General features: G+C 55.1%; 2 protein-coding genes across 3 annotated transcripts in view; both read right to left on the reverse strand.

Annotated features, from left to right (window-relative positions):
* The window catches only part of RASAL3 (RAS protein activator like 3), an 11,531-nt gene extending 5,917 nt beyond the window's left edge, over window positions 1–5,614 (reverse strand). The window contains 7 exon segments of the mRNA XM_023763306.1: window positions 428–526; window positions 612–738; window positions 1,348–1,418; window positions 1,789–1,850; window positions 1,960–2,038; window positions 2,193–2,325; window positions 4,304–5,614. Coding sequence (XP_023619074.1) covers window positions 428–526; window positions 612–738; window positions 1,348–1,418; window positions 1,789–1,850; window positions 1,960–2,038; window positions 2,193–2,325; window positions 4,304–4,722 — 990 coding nt within the window. The 5' untranslated portion in view covers window positions 4,723–5,614.
* A 1,863-nt stretch (window positions 5,615–7,477) lies between these two features.
* The window catches only part of PGLYRP2 (peptidoglycan recognition protein 2), a 17,372-nt gene continuing 10,328 nt past the window's right edge, over window positions 7,478–14,521 (reverse strand). For both annotated transcript variants that reach the window (XM_014465130.2, XM_023763333.1), the window contains exons 2-6: window positions 12,432–12,555; window positions 10,216–11,322; window positions 9,256–9,466; window positions 8,445–8,742; window positions 7,478–7,585 (exon numbers count right to left, since the gene is read on the reverse strand). In XM_014465130.2, coding sequence (XP_014320616.1) covers window positions 7,496–7,585; window positions 8,445–8,742; window positions 9,256–9,466; window positions 10,216–11,322; window positions 12,432–12,522 — 1,797 coding nt within the window. In that variant the 5' untranslated portion in view covers window positions 12,523–12,555 and the 3' untranslated portion in view covers window positions 7,478–7,495. The remainder of the gene's footprint in view (window positions 7,586–8,444; window positions 8,743–9,255; window positions 9,467–10,215; window positions 11,323–12,431; window positions 12,556–14,521) is intronic.

Here is a 14,521-nt window from a genome sequence, read left to right on the forward strand (position 1 = left end):
CAAGTAGCCCTGGCTCTGTTATCCTGGCAAGTAAAAGCGACTTCACTTTCCGAAGCCTTCATTTTCTGGTCCATAAAGTACAACTGGTAATACCACTTAGACAGTGATTTTGAGCAAAAAGAAAAAAAAAATTTAAGTTCATTTAAAGCACTTAGAATATAGTAAGTGTTGCCCTTACTATTACTGCTATTTTAGTTGTTTTAAGATCCCCCGGGAGAATCGGGGATGTTGCGCGCGGAAGAGCAGCTGCGGTGGGAAGATTTGGCGGCTACCTCGTCGGCGGGACTTTGGGTGCAAATTGAAAAGAAGGGCCCGGGCCCGTGTGCAAGGGGCTGGTACGAGACGAGGAGGGTCTGAGAGCGGTTGCACAGGTGCGGGCGGGCAAAAGCGTGGAAGGGTTGGGGCCTGGACCTTCCGCAGTGCTGACCTGGCTGGGCTGGAAGTGGCGACGAAGGTCCTCGATCCAGCGGTCTCTCTCAGCAGCCGAGCGACAAGAGAAGCAGCGGCTCCCGCCTACCCAGGTTACCTGTTGAGGAAGCGGATTCCAGGTCGCGGTGGAGACCAAGCGTGAAGCCCAACGAGGGATGATGTGAAGAGTTGCCCACATTTACCTGGAAGCAGTGGGGCTCATCCAGGAGGCTGGGGTGCAATGGCCAAACCCGCACATTCCGCTGGGCACCCAGGTCCAGTTCAGAGAGTGTGGCCAGCGATTCCCGAGAGCCCAGAGCACTGGGGGGTCTGGAGAGGGTGGTGGGGGAAGGAGTGTCATTTCTATCTTCTCCCCGCATCACCCCCTACAGCCTGAAGGGTGGAGGGAGGCCAGGATGGACTTGAACCTAAATTGGACTTGAGTCCATCACTTTTAGGATCAACCCAGCTTCTCACGGTGGCCTGAATGACCTTGTATAGTATAGCCCTTGTCACCATAGCCTTCGTTTCCCTTCACTTAATCCTTCGTTGTCTGGAGTCCGGTCACACTGGACTTATTTTTGTGTCTTCACCGGCCTCTTGGCCTTTTCAGGTGCTGTTCCCTCTGTCTGGAACGCTGTCCCCGCCCTTCTTGGCCTAGTAAATTCCCACCCATTATTCAGACCTCGGCTCAGTTTCCTCCCCTGACACTCTCAGCCCAGGATTTTGATTTAGTTCCTGTTTTAGAGTTACTGTGTCAGACTCTGCTCCCACTCTTCCATGGGGGATTGGCTCCATACCGCGATCTTTCCGTGGCCCTAGTATGGCCCAGCACAGGGCAGGACACAGAGGGCATGTGGTGAAAGTCAGAGTGAAAGGCGGGAGGAGGGGGAGGGGACAATGCTGAGTCCCAGCCCCGCCAGCCCCTCAGACTCTTACCCATCCCGAGAGGCACTGGCTCCCAGCTCTGCCCTGGCCTTCTTCTTTTCTTTCAGCCGTTTGAGCAACCCCTACAGGGAGAGGGGTGTCAGCTGAGCAGGACCCTGTGCTCCCACTTCAGCTCCTTTTCCCTCGGGGCGTCCTGGAGGATCTGCTATTCTTGGAGGACCACAAACTCAGGCTGCATTAGCAAGAATAATAAAGGCCACCAATAGCTCCCATTTTAAAGCACCAATTGTTTGCTTTCCTGCATTCTCTATTGATGTCTCACAAACAGCCCAGAGAGGGAGGTCTTCCCATTAGCTCTCTTTGACAGAGACCCTGAGGCCCAGAGAGGTTCAGTGATCCACCCCAAATCACCCAGGAAGAGTGCCCTTTCACCTCTGAGAGTCTGGAAGTATTTGCTCTCCCCACCTCCCCATCCCCCAGTGGATGCCTCACCCGGACGTTGTGGACCTGGTTGGAGCCAGCAGCCTCCGGCTCAGTCTTTCCAGCGACTCGGTCTGTGGTGTTCGGGGATGGAAGGTTGGGAGATGGGATCGTCTTGGATTCTGACCCACCCTGACACGCTCCCACATGCCCCAGCCCTCCTCACCTCTCACACTTACTTACCTGCCTCCCTGAGGTTCCCCAAGGCCACCTGGATGCTGCTCTCAGAGCTGGCGCTCCCCACCCTGGACTGGCGAGGACCCTGTTCCTCCGTGGGAGTGGGTAGTCAGGAAGGGAAGGCAGGCAGGCAGGTCGAGGGAGAGGCAGACGCTTCCTATTATCCCATTCCTTCCCCTCCTTCCTTCCCCTCCTTCCTTCCCCTCCTTCCTTCCCCTTACCCACAGGCCCTCTCTCACCTCTTCCTCACCCCCAAGCAGCACCAGCCTCCCATCGAGCAGAGTGAAGGCTTCGATGTTCCAGACGGGCACATCGCGGGCTCCGGCTCTGGCTCAGGCTCTGGGTGGAGGAAAAGGTGCTGGGGTACTGGGACTTCTTCCTGAACCTCAGACCCCCCTTTCCATTCACCAAAGCTCAGCGGGGCTCCCTCCTAATTGCCTCCTCTTCCCCTCACTCCCCCAAGGCAGCCATGTCAGGTAGTCGTTGAGCAAAACTCTCTGGACCTTGTCTCCACTGACTCAGCCCACCTACTGTGTGACCTGTACCGTGTTCACTGCTCCACACGCCTTCTCTCATTTAATCCCCCAAAGCCATTGAAAGGGCTATTATCAGCCCCATTTTACCAAGAAGGAAACTGAAGCCTAGAGAGATGGAATGACTTGCCCAGGTTCACACAGCTTGTGAGTGACTGAGCTGGACCTCAGACATAAGCATCCTTCTCTCTCTTTTTTAAAAATATATTTTATTGACTTTTTACAGAGAGGAAGGGAGAGGGATAGAGAGTTAGAAACATCGATGAGAGAAACATTGACCAGCTGCCTCCTGCACCCCCACCACTGGGGATGTGCCCGAAACCAAGGTACATGCCCTTGACTGGAATCAAACCCGGGACCCTTCAGTCCGCAGGCCGACGCTCTAGTCACTGAGCCAAACCGGTCAGGGCAAGCATCCTTCTCTTAACCAAGACAGTGGTTGTATCAGCAAGAATAACAAAGGTCCAAGAAGTTAAACAACAGGACAGCAGCCTTGGTTCCTTACATCAATAACTAGTCTAAGGTGGACTACATTCAAAGTTTGAGAAAGGAATAGAAAAAGGCCAGGGTAGGGGGTGGTGGTTGTGCAGCAGGCCAGGAAAGGCCTCCAGAGAGAGTAAGTTTGTGCTAGGACTTGAACAGCAGGTTGGATTTTGACAGAGATGGAGGGGATGGTGGCAGGAACAGCTTGATCAAAGGCTGAGAGATGTCAAGGCCCAGGGACACAAAGGGAAGGGCAAAAAAAAAAATTGGAGGGCTCAGAGGCTAGAAGAGAAGATCCAGGAAGAGATTGGTTCAGGACCTTGGGTGCCAGTTAGAGGTTTTATCCTGGGGGTAGTGAGGAGCCATGGGCATCCTCACATGCTCAAAGATGAGGCCTGCTTGTTAGAGAGCGCTCTCTGGATACGATGGAGTGGGCAATACCTAATACCCTGGAAGGGGGTTGAAGGGATGCTTTTGCCAAATGAGACTATGAATGGTGAGCATTAAATGAGCTTCCAGGAAGAGTAGAGCTGAACCAACCCTCCCAGATGACCCATCTGTCCTATTGTTTTACCACTAGGGGGAGAAATAACTCCCACTGTTCATGGACCACTTAAAATATGCTGGACACTGGGCTAGTGCTTCATGCTCTAGAGCTCCAATCCTCATGATACCCTTCTAGATCCCTCTGTGAGACACTGAGCTCTATCTGTCGTTTTCTTGTTTATACTTGTTACTGTCTTTTGTGCCCACTACACTGTGAGTCTCATGGGGCAGCCAGTGACATCTCTTTTAGTCACCGCTGTTTTCCTCAGTGCCTAAATCAGGGCATATAGTCAATGCTCAACAGGCCTCTGTTTCAATGAATGAATAAATGAATGAAGGAAATCATATACCCTTCAAGGTAGGGATCATGATTCCCACTTCATTGATGGGGAAGCTGAGGCCCAAGGAAGTGAAGAAACTAAAACATGGAAGCTGGAGGGCAGGAGAGCAGGAGGAGGCTGAGATGGACATCCAGGCAGGAGAGGATGAGAGTGAACCAGTGGATATGACAAGAGACCAGTTGGGGCCAAGAGCCATTTGGCATCTGGATAGTGCTATCATCAGTCTATTCATTCTCTGTGTCTTCCCCAGGCTGGACCCCTTTGCCCACAGCTCCTTGGCCCCACCCCACACCCCCAGGCCCAGGGTAAGGGGGAAAGAGGGAAGAGGGCAGCTGGGCCCCAGCCACTTCCTGTTGGGCTTCTTGCACTCCCCACAACTTCCTGTGTCTGTATGGCTGATGCTCTGGAGGCAGACAAAACCCAAAGCATCCGGTCTCCCAGCCCAGCCCCAGCTCTGAATGAGGGAGCCATGTACCTGAGGCTTCTGGCTCCGGCTCTGCCTCCAATGATGGGCTCTTATGCCTCCCCCAGAGGGTCTTGGATAATCTGAGGTGGTTCCTGCGAGACTCCTTGGGGGGCGCAGAGCTGACACGACGGAACAGCGAGCGACGGGCAGGTTGGCTGCTGACCATGGGCTCCTGGTGGCTCAGTGCCCTCCCCCAGCTGGCAAGGCGGCCCCAGTGGAACCCTCCAGCTCCCTTCTCTCCACCACCTCCTGTGTGCCAGCGATAGGAGGTTAGCGGAGTTTGGGCTGCATGCTGGGTTTTGGAGGACTGGCTTCTTGCTAGTGGGTCCATGGTGGGGATTCTCCTGGGGAACAAGAGGGTGACAGTTCCGTCTCGTGTCTGCCCACATGCTGCCTTCATCTCGGCCCCCTCCCCAGTCTCAGCCCTGCCCCCAGAAAATCCCCTTGGGGGCCACACACACTCCCTCTCTTACCTTGATTTCCTGATCAGCCCGAGCGGCAACAGCCTTCTGCGCACTGCCTGGCTTCCTCCTGCTGAACGCTACTCCACGTGACCCTGTCTGTCCCACCCCACCCCACGGCCAGGTTGGGAGGGCACAGTGTGGGCAGGATGCAGGAGGAGAGGAGGTGCCAGAGCAGGAACCCAGATCTCTCACTGACCAGAGGCGGCAGCATATGCCCCTCTCAGAGCCTCAGTGGCCTTCTTTGCAAGATGGGCACCTGTTGTTCAAGTGCTGCGGTGAACATCGAGCCCCTGGAACTGTCATCCACTGCTGGTTAGAGCGCAGACCAATTCATTCAAGTTGGAAAACTGTTTGGTCGACAAACATTGACTGTACAGCTCTCCTCTGACCCAGCAGTTCACCCAATAGACTATTCGTAATAGTCCCAAACTGACAACAACCCAAGTGTCCATATACCCTAGAATGAGCAAATTGTGGTCTGTTCCCACAGTGGAATACCGTGCAGCAATAAGAATGAACAAACTACTGAATGATTGAACTCAGATGAATTACAAGCACTGCTAAGCAAATAAATAAATAAATAAAAAGAAAAAAAAGAGAAAACTATACACTGTATTGTTCCATTTATATAAAGCTCCAAAGCAGACAAAACTATGTCCAATAAGTCAGGATGTCAGTTTCCTTTGGAGGGGCTAGGGAAAGGAGGTATGAGAGGCTTTGGGAACTGATATAGTTTTTATGGCTTTTAAAATTGAGGTGAAAGTCACATAACATAAATTTTATAGGTCTATTTCTTATTTTTAATTCTCACTTAAGGACATCCTTAGAGAGAGGAAGGAAGAGCGAGGGAGGGAGACAGAGAGAGAAAAACATCGATGCGAGAGAGAAATATCAGTCGGCTGCCTTCCGCATGTTCCCTGACCAGGGATCGAACCCACAACCCAGGCATGTGCCCTGAACCGGAATCGAACCGACAACCCTTCAGTGCTCAGGATGACACTGAGCCACTTGGGCCCAGCAAACATGTCTCTATCTTGAGCTGGGTGTTGGTTCTATGAATGTGTTGGGCTGTGAAAATTCACTGATGCACTTTTCTAATAAATGTTTTCTTGAAAAAAGAGATGGGCAAATACCATTGTCAGGAATGAATGAGTCAACATGAGAGTCAGTAGAATCGGGCCCAGGAGTGGCTTTCAGTACCAGCTGGTCCTTCTCTAGCTGTGCGACCTCAGGCAAGTCACTTCCTCTCTCTGAGCCTTGGTTTCCATATTTGTACAACACAATGATAATATCAGTTTCAGAAGCTTTATAATAAGAGCCTTCTTTTAGTTAAAAAAATGTTTCCTGAGTGCCTACTACGTGCTAGGTGCTGGAGAAGCCATGGGGGAACTAAACCAACATGGTTCCTGCCCTCCCAGAGCTCACAGTTTAGTGAGGGAAACAGATCCTGAACACAGATGCCAGACATCTCTACCTGGTGAGGAGGACTTGGAAGAACATAGACAGACTGGAGTAGAGAGGCTGAGCAGAAGGAATGCTCTCTGAACTGGAAAAATCCAGGAAGGCCTCCCTGAGGAGGTGACATTTGCAACCTGAAGCATGAGAAGGAGCTGGCCATGGGAAGAGCAGGCTAGGGAGAAGGAACAGTTTGTGAAAAGGCAAGGGAGACTGGAATCCAGGGGGTGGGGTGGGTGGGATCACCTCGATGGATGTGCGGCCTGTGCAGTCACCCCAGGAGCCCACACGCAGAAGAGCTCCACACTACATTTGATTTAATGCTCGGCTATCACTGTCTTGAAGTTCTTGCTTTTTGAACAATAGGCCCTGCATTTTCATTTGTACTGGGCCTCACAAAGTCTATAACCCAGCGGTTCTCAACCTGTGGGTCGCGACCCCTTTGGGGATCGAACGACCCTTTCACAGGGGTCGCCTAAGACCATCGGAAAACACATATATAATTACATATTTTTTTGTGATGAATCACTATGCTTTAATTATGTTCAATTTGTAACCATGAAATTGGGGGTCACCACAGCATGAGGAACTGCATTAAAGGGTCGCGGCATGAGAAAGGTTGAGAACCACTGGTCTAACCCGTCCTGAGGAGGAGGGTGTTCAGGCAGGTGCACACCCCTTAGATATGCCCATCTTATTCATACTGTGTCAGGCTACTCACCACACACACACACACACACACACACACACACACACACACACACGTGGAGTCTCCCTGAGTTCTGCTGCATCCCTGAGTGTTTACCACCTGATTGCATACTGGCTCCACTCCCAACTCCCTGCAATTTTTGCTGGAGGACTTTCTCTGACAGATGGAGCCCATGCAACAAGCAGCCCCAAAGTGCCAGAGAATTAGCACTTCCCTGAGAGAAGCCCTCAGCCAATGACTGTGGGATTTGGAGGATCAATACCCCAGTCCCCTCACTTCTTGGGTGGGAAAACTTTGAGATTCGTATCCTATGCTGCCCTCCAGAAGTCCCTAGTGGGACTGAGCTCCATGTGCCCCAGTGCCAACTTGCTTGGTAAAGCACCCTTTCTGAGCTTCCTTCCTTTTCCTATCTCTCTTCCTTGTTCCCCAAATAATCTGTCCTGGGATCGCCTCCCACGCTACTTGCACTGGAACTTTTATCTCAGGGTCTGATTCTGGGCAAACACGGATGATGCATAGACACAGGCTTTCTTCACACAGTCTCTTTATTGGAGGTCTGTGGCCGGCATGGTCACTAGAGGCGGGTTCCTCTTGGATCTCCTGGAGGCGCTCTTGGCAGTCTTTGGCTGTACATTCTAGAAAAGGCAAGAGACTGTGAGGCTTAGGGGTGGGTGAGGCTGGGTCTCCTCTGCTCCTGGTGGGAGCCTGAGGAAGAGGACAAAGTGAGGGGATGGGGACACACGGACGGCAGGCCATCTTCATGAAACAGAATGGGAGTGTGCAGGTAGCACAAGATTGTGCAGGTGTGTGAGTGGAGGTGTGTGTTCATCGAGGGACTGGGGCCAAGGTTGTGCTGTTTGGGCCTAGATGGCTGCAGCATCAAAGGTCAGGGAGGCTGGGGCAGAGCAAGCAACCTTAGGGCTGAGATGGTCTGGGCAGAAGACTGCAACACACAGTTAGGAGCTGGACGGAGATGTGCAGGCAAAGCAGTTTTTGGTAGAGGGACACCACTTAGGTTACTGTTGGGTATACAGAGGTCTTTTGGGTAGGGGGCCGGGGTGAGGCCAAGGTTAGGTGGGCTGGGATGAGGTTGTGCAGGCAGCAGCGATGTGACTCGGGTACAGGTGATGCGGTTGTGAGGGCAGAGGGGCTGCTGCAGGAATCAGGGCCCATGCCCTGGTTGTGAGCGCAGACGTATTGGAGGCTGGGCAAACAACAAGCTGGCTGGGTCAGGGGCCAGGCTAAGGTTGTGCACGCAGAGGACAGGGGACAGGAAATGTTGTGAGCAGAACAGCTTAAAGGCTGGGACTAGGTTGCCGGAATAGAAGGGCTGCAAGGGAGACCAGGGGCCTGGCTGAAGCTGTGTGAGCGTAGGGGTTACAGGGAAGAGAGGGGCCTGCTGAGGTTGGGCAGACAGGCCAGGGTCAGGGGCTGAGCTTGTGTCACATGGGGGGCAGGCCCAGGTCATGCGGACGTCGGACGTCGCAGACTCACCACGTCGAAGTGCGGCCAGCTGCGCAGCTGGTGGAAGAGCGCGTCGCCGGGGCACTCGGTACGCACGAGCTGGCGGTGGCCGAGCAGCGTGTAGTCCGGCCGCAGGAAGCCAGCGCGCACCGCGCACCTGGGAAGCGTGTCGCGCACCGTGCGCAGCGCGGCCTCGGCGGGCAGCTCCGCGGTGTAGTTGCCCACGAAGGCCACGCCGAAGCCGCGGCTATTGTGGCCTAGAGTGTGCGCGCCTACCCGGTGCCAGCCTCGGCCCTCGTACACGTAGCCGTCTGAGCCCACCACGAAACTGCGGAGAGGGGGGCAGGCATCGCGCGGCGTCAGGGTTGCCCTGCCCCATATCTATGCCAAGTCCTGCCTGGTCGCCCTATGCCTGGCCCAGCAACGTCCCACTCCTCCACCAAATGTCACTGCAGAAAACCTCCGGTTACTCTGGCATTGGCCACGCCCCTTTCTGTCCCGCCCCCTCCCCATTGTCTCAATTCACAGCGTTTTGTCTTAGGCTCAACCCCATCACTATTCCGCCCCTGTCCCAGCCTCAGCCCTCATCACTGGTCCTGCCCCTCTCCCAGGTGCCGCCTCCTTCCCCTATCTTACCCCGGACCCAAGGGTCCCACAGTTGGTCCCACTGTAAAGGCCCCGCCCTCGTCTAGGCCACGCCCCTCTCCACCTTGGCTCCACCCGCCCCGCTCTTCCGTTTCTCCAGGTTTGCTCTGGTCCAACCCGCCCCCCCGCGTTAGGCTCCGCCCACCCAGGCTCTGCGCCGAGTAACCGGCTTCGCCCCCTCCCAGACCCCGCCTACCTGTAGCCGATGTCGTCCCAGCCACGCGTATCCTGGTGAAAGCGCTGCATGGAGCGCATGTCGGCCGCGCAGCGCGCGAAGGTGGTGCAGGGAGGCGCGGGCAGGTATGTGTGATGCACGTACAAGGACCCGAGCGGCAGCCGTAGCGGCGTCGGGCGGCCCCGGTACGGAGCGGCACTCCAGCGGCAGCGGGGGTGGATGGCCGGGCACCCTGCGGGGAAGGGCGTCCAGGGCTGGGGTGAGCCACCGTTTCTCTTTCTGCCGCCTGTACCTCCGTTAGAGCGCACCTAGGGGCCACTTCCCCAGCCTCCTTTGGGATCTAACCACGGATCCAACAGCATCTCAGTTCTATTGGAATATTGGCTATGCCTCCCACCCGCTTCGGGATAAACCCCAAGAACTGTAGTTCAGACTCCAAGGATCTTTTCAACCCAGGATCTTTACAACACTCTCTGCAGCTGGCCCTGCTCTGAGCCCTAGGAGAGACAGCCACACCGAGAAAAGAGGAACGTTGGCCCGCATTTATTATGCTCTAGTTGTGTGCTACTTGCTTTACAAGCTTCATCTTTCTCAAACCATCCAGCAAATCCAAGAGGTAGAAGATTTACCCTGCTTCTCGGAAGAAAGTGGGGTTCAGAGAAGTGAAGCAGCTCACCTAGCTGCATAGGCTGAACTTCATTGCAATCTCCGTGCCTTTGCATGTGCTGAGCCCATCCCCGGCAATGCCTTCTTTCTCACTTTTTTTTTTTTTTTTGGAGTGTGTGTGTTTGTGTGTGTGTGTGGGGGGGGGGGGGTTCAAGACCCGAATCTAGCCTTTCCTCACCTGTACAGCTGCCCTGGCTCCCCAGCCAGAGCCCTATTGCTCCCTCTGGAACCCCTAGTCCTGGATCCCCCGGACCTCATGGGACTGAGAGTGTCTGTCTCGGAGGGAGGGTCACAGGGGTCGGGGGCCCTTCTCACCCAGGAAGGCCTCAGTGAACTCCTTGGCGGCACGGGTGGCCGCCTGCGCCAGCTCTTCTTGGCTCAAGCCCTGCAGCTGAGGGTGTGCTGGCTCCAGCCTCTGTAGCAGGATGAGGGCGCCCCACACCTGCTGGGTCAGGGCAGGGGCTGAAGTCAGAGCAGCTCCGTTCTGCCGTCGGAAGTTGCTGCGAAGTTCCGGATCTCCGGCCACCCCAGCTCCATAGTACTGGCTCAGGAGGTGGTGGAGGGGTGGCCGGGGCTCAGGGGCCCGACTCAGGTAGTCCCCAAGGAGGGCCCCATCCAGAGCACCGTTGAGGAAGGCTGTGGTAACCGGTGATGCCTCAGCGTCCAGGAGTGTGAAGTTCCTGGGGACAGAGAGCTGGTCCCAGCAGCCCTCAGCTCCCAGGCCTGGGTGGCTCTGAGTTTGGGGGTTCTGGAGGAAGGCCAGGCCCAGGTCTCTGGCCAAGGTGACCACCAGGAGGCTGTCCACAGTGGTCGGAGACTTTGCTTTGGCATCTGGCGAGGAGGTTTGGTTATCTGGAGAGGTGACTCTGTCATCTTTAAAGATGGCTCCTACATTGAGATCTGTGGTTCTAACATTTGGAGACGTAGCCCTGACATCTGCAGAGCTGACATCTGGAGAGACATTCCTGAGTCCTGGGGAGGTGGCTCTTGCATCAGAAACCTCAGCTCCCACATCTGGAAAGGTGTCTCCGGCACCCAGAGGGGTGGCTGTGCTGCCCAAGGGTAAGTCTATGACCCTGTGGCCCTGCAGCCCTGCTGCCAGCCCTGCCAGAAGAGGCTCCACAGCCACTGTCGAGCCATCGGGGGCCAGTACCACCCCGTATTCCCGCCCACCCCGCACAGCATGTCGGGCCACCTCCTCCATCAGGCCTTGCAGCTCCGGGCTCAGTGCAGAAGGATCCAACTTGGTGACTTTGGGACTTCGTTCCTTTAGCAGGAAGTGATGGAGGGGATCCTGGGGATCAGAGTCCCAGGCTGACAGGTGCCACACAGAGACAGTGTGGTTGGCCTCCGTGACCGGCACTTTCTGCTCCAGCTCAGCCAGAGCCTGGATGACAGAGTCCATGAGTAGGGGCAGGGACGCTGTAGAAGGAGGGATGGCATTAACCCCGTGGCCCAGCACCCCCTGTTCCTGAGCCTCCCTCTGCTCCTTCCACCTCTTCTCAGTGCCCTCTCCTCCCTCTCTCTCCCTCTCTCTCTTTCTCCCCCCCCCCCCGACTACCCTGTGATGCCCCAACACCATCCTCATGTAAATGATGAAACGGAGGCACAGACAACAGGTTAAGGAGCTTAGACAATCTGTGAGCACTGGGGAGCCATGGCAGGTTCATGAGCAGGAGTGAGATGCAGCCAGGCTGGCATTCTAAGATTGCTCCTTGGGCTGCCTGTGGAGAATGAATGTTCAGGAGGCTAGAGTAGAGAAGGGGAAACAGTATGGAGGTGAGCAATAGAGATTGCTAAAGCTAAGTGATGGCTGTGTGATGGCCAATAGTGGGCAGAGTCCCCAGGTAGTTTGAGGGAAAGGTGGACAGTTTTTGTGTTTTGGGTTGGACTTTGGGGAATTTTATAGGGCGAGGTGCTCAGGGGAGGAGAGGATGGGGAGAGGATGGGCCTTGTGAGAGCTGAACCTGGAACCTAGAAGTGCTAGGCTCAGGGCTGGGGTGGGTTGTTGAATAACAGCTAACATTTATTAAACATTTATTTTGTGCTGGGCGCCATTCTAGGTAACACACACAAAAACACATTTAATCTTCACAATGACCCCATGAGCCCAGAGGGGTTAAATGACCTGCCCAAGGTCACACAGACAGGAAGTGGCAGAAGCAGGACTTTTAACCCAGGAATTCTGATTCTTCTCCAGACAGTCCATACTATAATCCCTCTGTTCTTCTCGCTGCCTAAAATGCCCTTTCCTGCTTCTCCCCAAGTAAGTCTCCTTCCTGTCCTAAATCTGTGTCTCCTCCTCCGGGAAGCCTTCCTGATTTTTGCTCTTCTGGCCCCAGGCTTTCCCCCAACCCCTGCCTTGACCCTGTAGGGCTGGGAGAATCTGTGTCCCCAGACTGGAGGTTCCTCGAGACTGGGGTCTCCTGAGGACTCCAGTCTTACCCTGTAGAGGGCTGGACACAGAGGGGATAGCAGATACTTCTGCAGAATTGATTGTCCTTGCCGCAGGCCTCTGCCTTCTGACCTACCTGTCCCTGGTCCCGGACACAGCAACAAGCCAAGCAGGATCCAGAGGATACCCTGGACTGCCGTTGTGGGGTTCCAGCTTCCGGGGGCCATATCCGGTTGACCTCAGCAGAGACCTCAGCGGAGCTAGAAAGAGACAGGCATGGAGAACTGAGTGGTGCCTTTGGCCACTGTCAAAGTCCAGGGGTGAATGACATGGTTGCCTCTTTCAGAGCTGTGGGCGGGAGGCAGGGGGAGCGTGGGGACAGTGCCCCGAGTCAAGGACATCAGGGGCTCCCCCATCCTATCCTTTCCCTCCCAGGCGGAGGTCAAGGCTCAGTAAGCCAGGAGGCATCTGGAGGCCAGGTAGTTCAGACTCCAAGGAACTGCCCCATCCAGCAAGCCCTACCCCTTCCTTTCCTGATCATTCCGTAGCTGCAGCTGCTGCCGGCCACCACAGGGGGCTCTCAGCTGCCAGCCCAACTGGTAGGACTGGCTGTGCTGGGGGAGGGGAGAGGACACACCTGAAGTTGGCACTGCCTCCTGTCTTTGCTGCCAGCACTTCAGGCTCAGGCAGAGAATGGGCACAGGGGCTGGGGAGTATTTTTGCCAAGGCCACTGTGAGCCCAGGGGACTAGGAGATGTCTTCTCTCATCCAGTTCCAGCTCCGGATCCCCGGCCACTAGATGCAGCTGGAAGCAGGGGTTGGGCCTGGGCCTTCTGGACCCTGACTGTGTCCGAGGAGCTGGTTTCTTGCTCACCTGGGCTGACAGTGAGGGGTCCCTCTTCTCAGCAGGTGTGTCTGAGTCCTGCTGAAGTGAGACTGCCTCCCCTTTATTTGTGCTGCAGGTGGGCTGGGCTCAGTGTGACTGGGGCTGCTGCTGTGTAAATTGCTTCACCGTGGGCCTCCCACCTCGAAACTCGCCTGGGAATGCCCAGGCTGAGCCCGGCTTGGGGTTCCCCAGGGTGGGGCCTGCTCAGATATCCAGTGTCATCCTTCTGGGGACTCAGCATCACCCTGGGTACACAAAGCGGGGTACGCCGTGGGAGCTCGGGAGGAAGGTGCTAGGGGAGGGAGTGCATGGGGGCCACTCCCCAGGGGGATCTGAGGAAATCTCCTCCTCTGAGGATTTTGGGACGGGCCTCTGCCTGGTAGAACCGAGGGCAGGAAGTGGTCTGTGTGTCCATCTGGAGCAGGGACTGGAATGAGGAGAGTGAGGTATCCTCCTCAGATACAAAATGTAAGGTGGTGTCGAAAATCTCAGTCATCAAGATAAGTACTATTTTAATACAATATCTTAGTAGACTAAAGTGAATGCAAAAAGTCCACGATGAACAAACATTTTAGGTAAGTGTCTATCAACATGCTAGATAAAGTCAGGATCGGGAACAGTGCTGTGCAGAGACTGCTGGAGCCAGAGGTGGGAGGAAAAATCAGGAACTTTGATCCTGTCTCTGTGTCTCACTTGCCTCACCCTAATCCCAGTGGCCCTGCGTAGACGGGGGTGGGTGGGGGTGGGGTAGCCCTGAGATGCTGTGGGGGTGGCTGTCACATGAGATCCCACCTGATGTCCATCCTGGTCTGGGAATGACTCTGATTCAGCGCTATGGATCCCGGGTTTGTCCCTCTGATTCTCCCACTGATTGCAGCTGTGGGGGACCTTGCGGTTTTATTTAACCACCTTATGCCCATTTTACCCAGCAGGAGGGTAAGCTCAGAGAGGTTAAGTATATTGTCCAAGGTCACAAAGCTAGAAACTGGGAAGGGCTCCAAGTCCAGTGCATGTTTTCACTATGCTGTGGTTGGGTCAAGGTCAACGTAATGTCATTATGACCCTTCACCCCGGGGAAGTGTTTAAAGAACAACTTCAGCCAGGAATTCCTGGGCCAGCCAGAGAGGCCGCCCTGATTCCCTTTTAAAGCTTGGAGTTAGTGGCAGGGAGTGGGTTGAGTTTGAGCCAGGGAAATGCCATGCCGGCCCACATTTCCCTTAGGTCAGTCCGGGATTTGTGACCTCCAAGGGCAGTGGTCGGCAAACTGCGGCTCGCGAGCCACACGTGGCTCTTTTGGCCCCTTGAGTGTGGCTCTTCCACAAAATACCTCGTGCGGGCAC

This window comes from Myotis lucifugus, unplaced genomic scaffold (genome assembly GCF_000147115.1).
Source record: "Myotis lucifugus unplaced genomic scaffold, Myoluc2.0 scaffold_280, whole genome shotgun sequence".
Lineage (NCBI taxonomy): Eukaryota > Metazoa > Chordata > Mammalia > Chiroptera > Vespertilionidae > Myotis > Myotis lucifugus.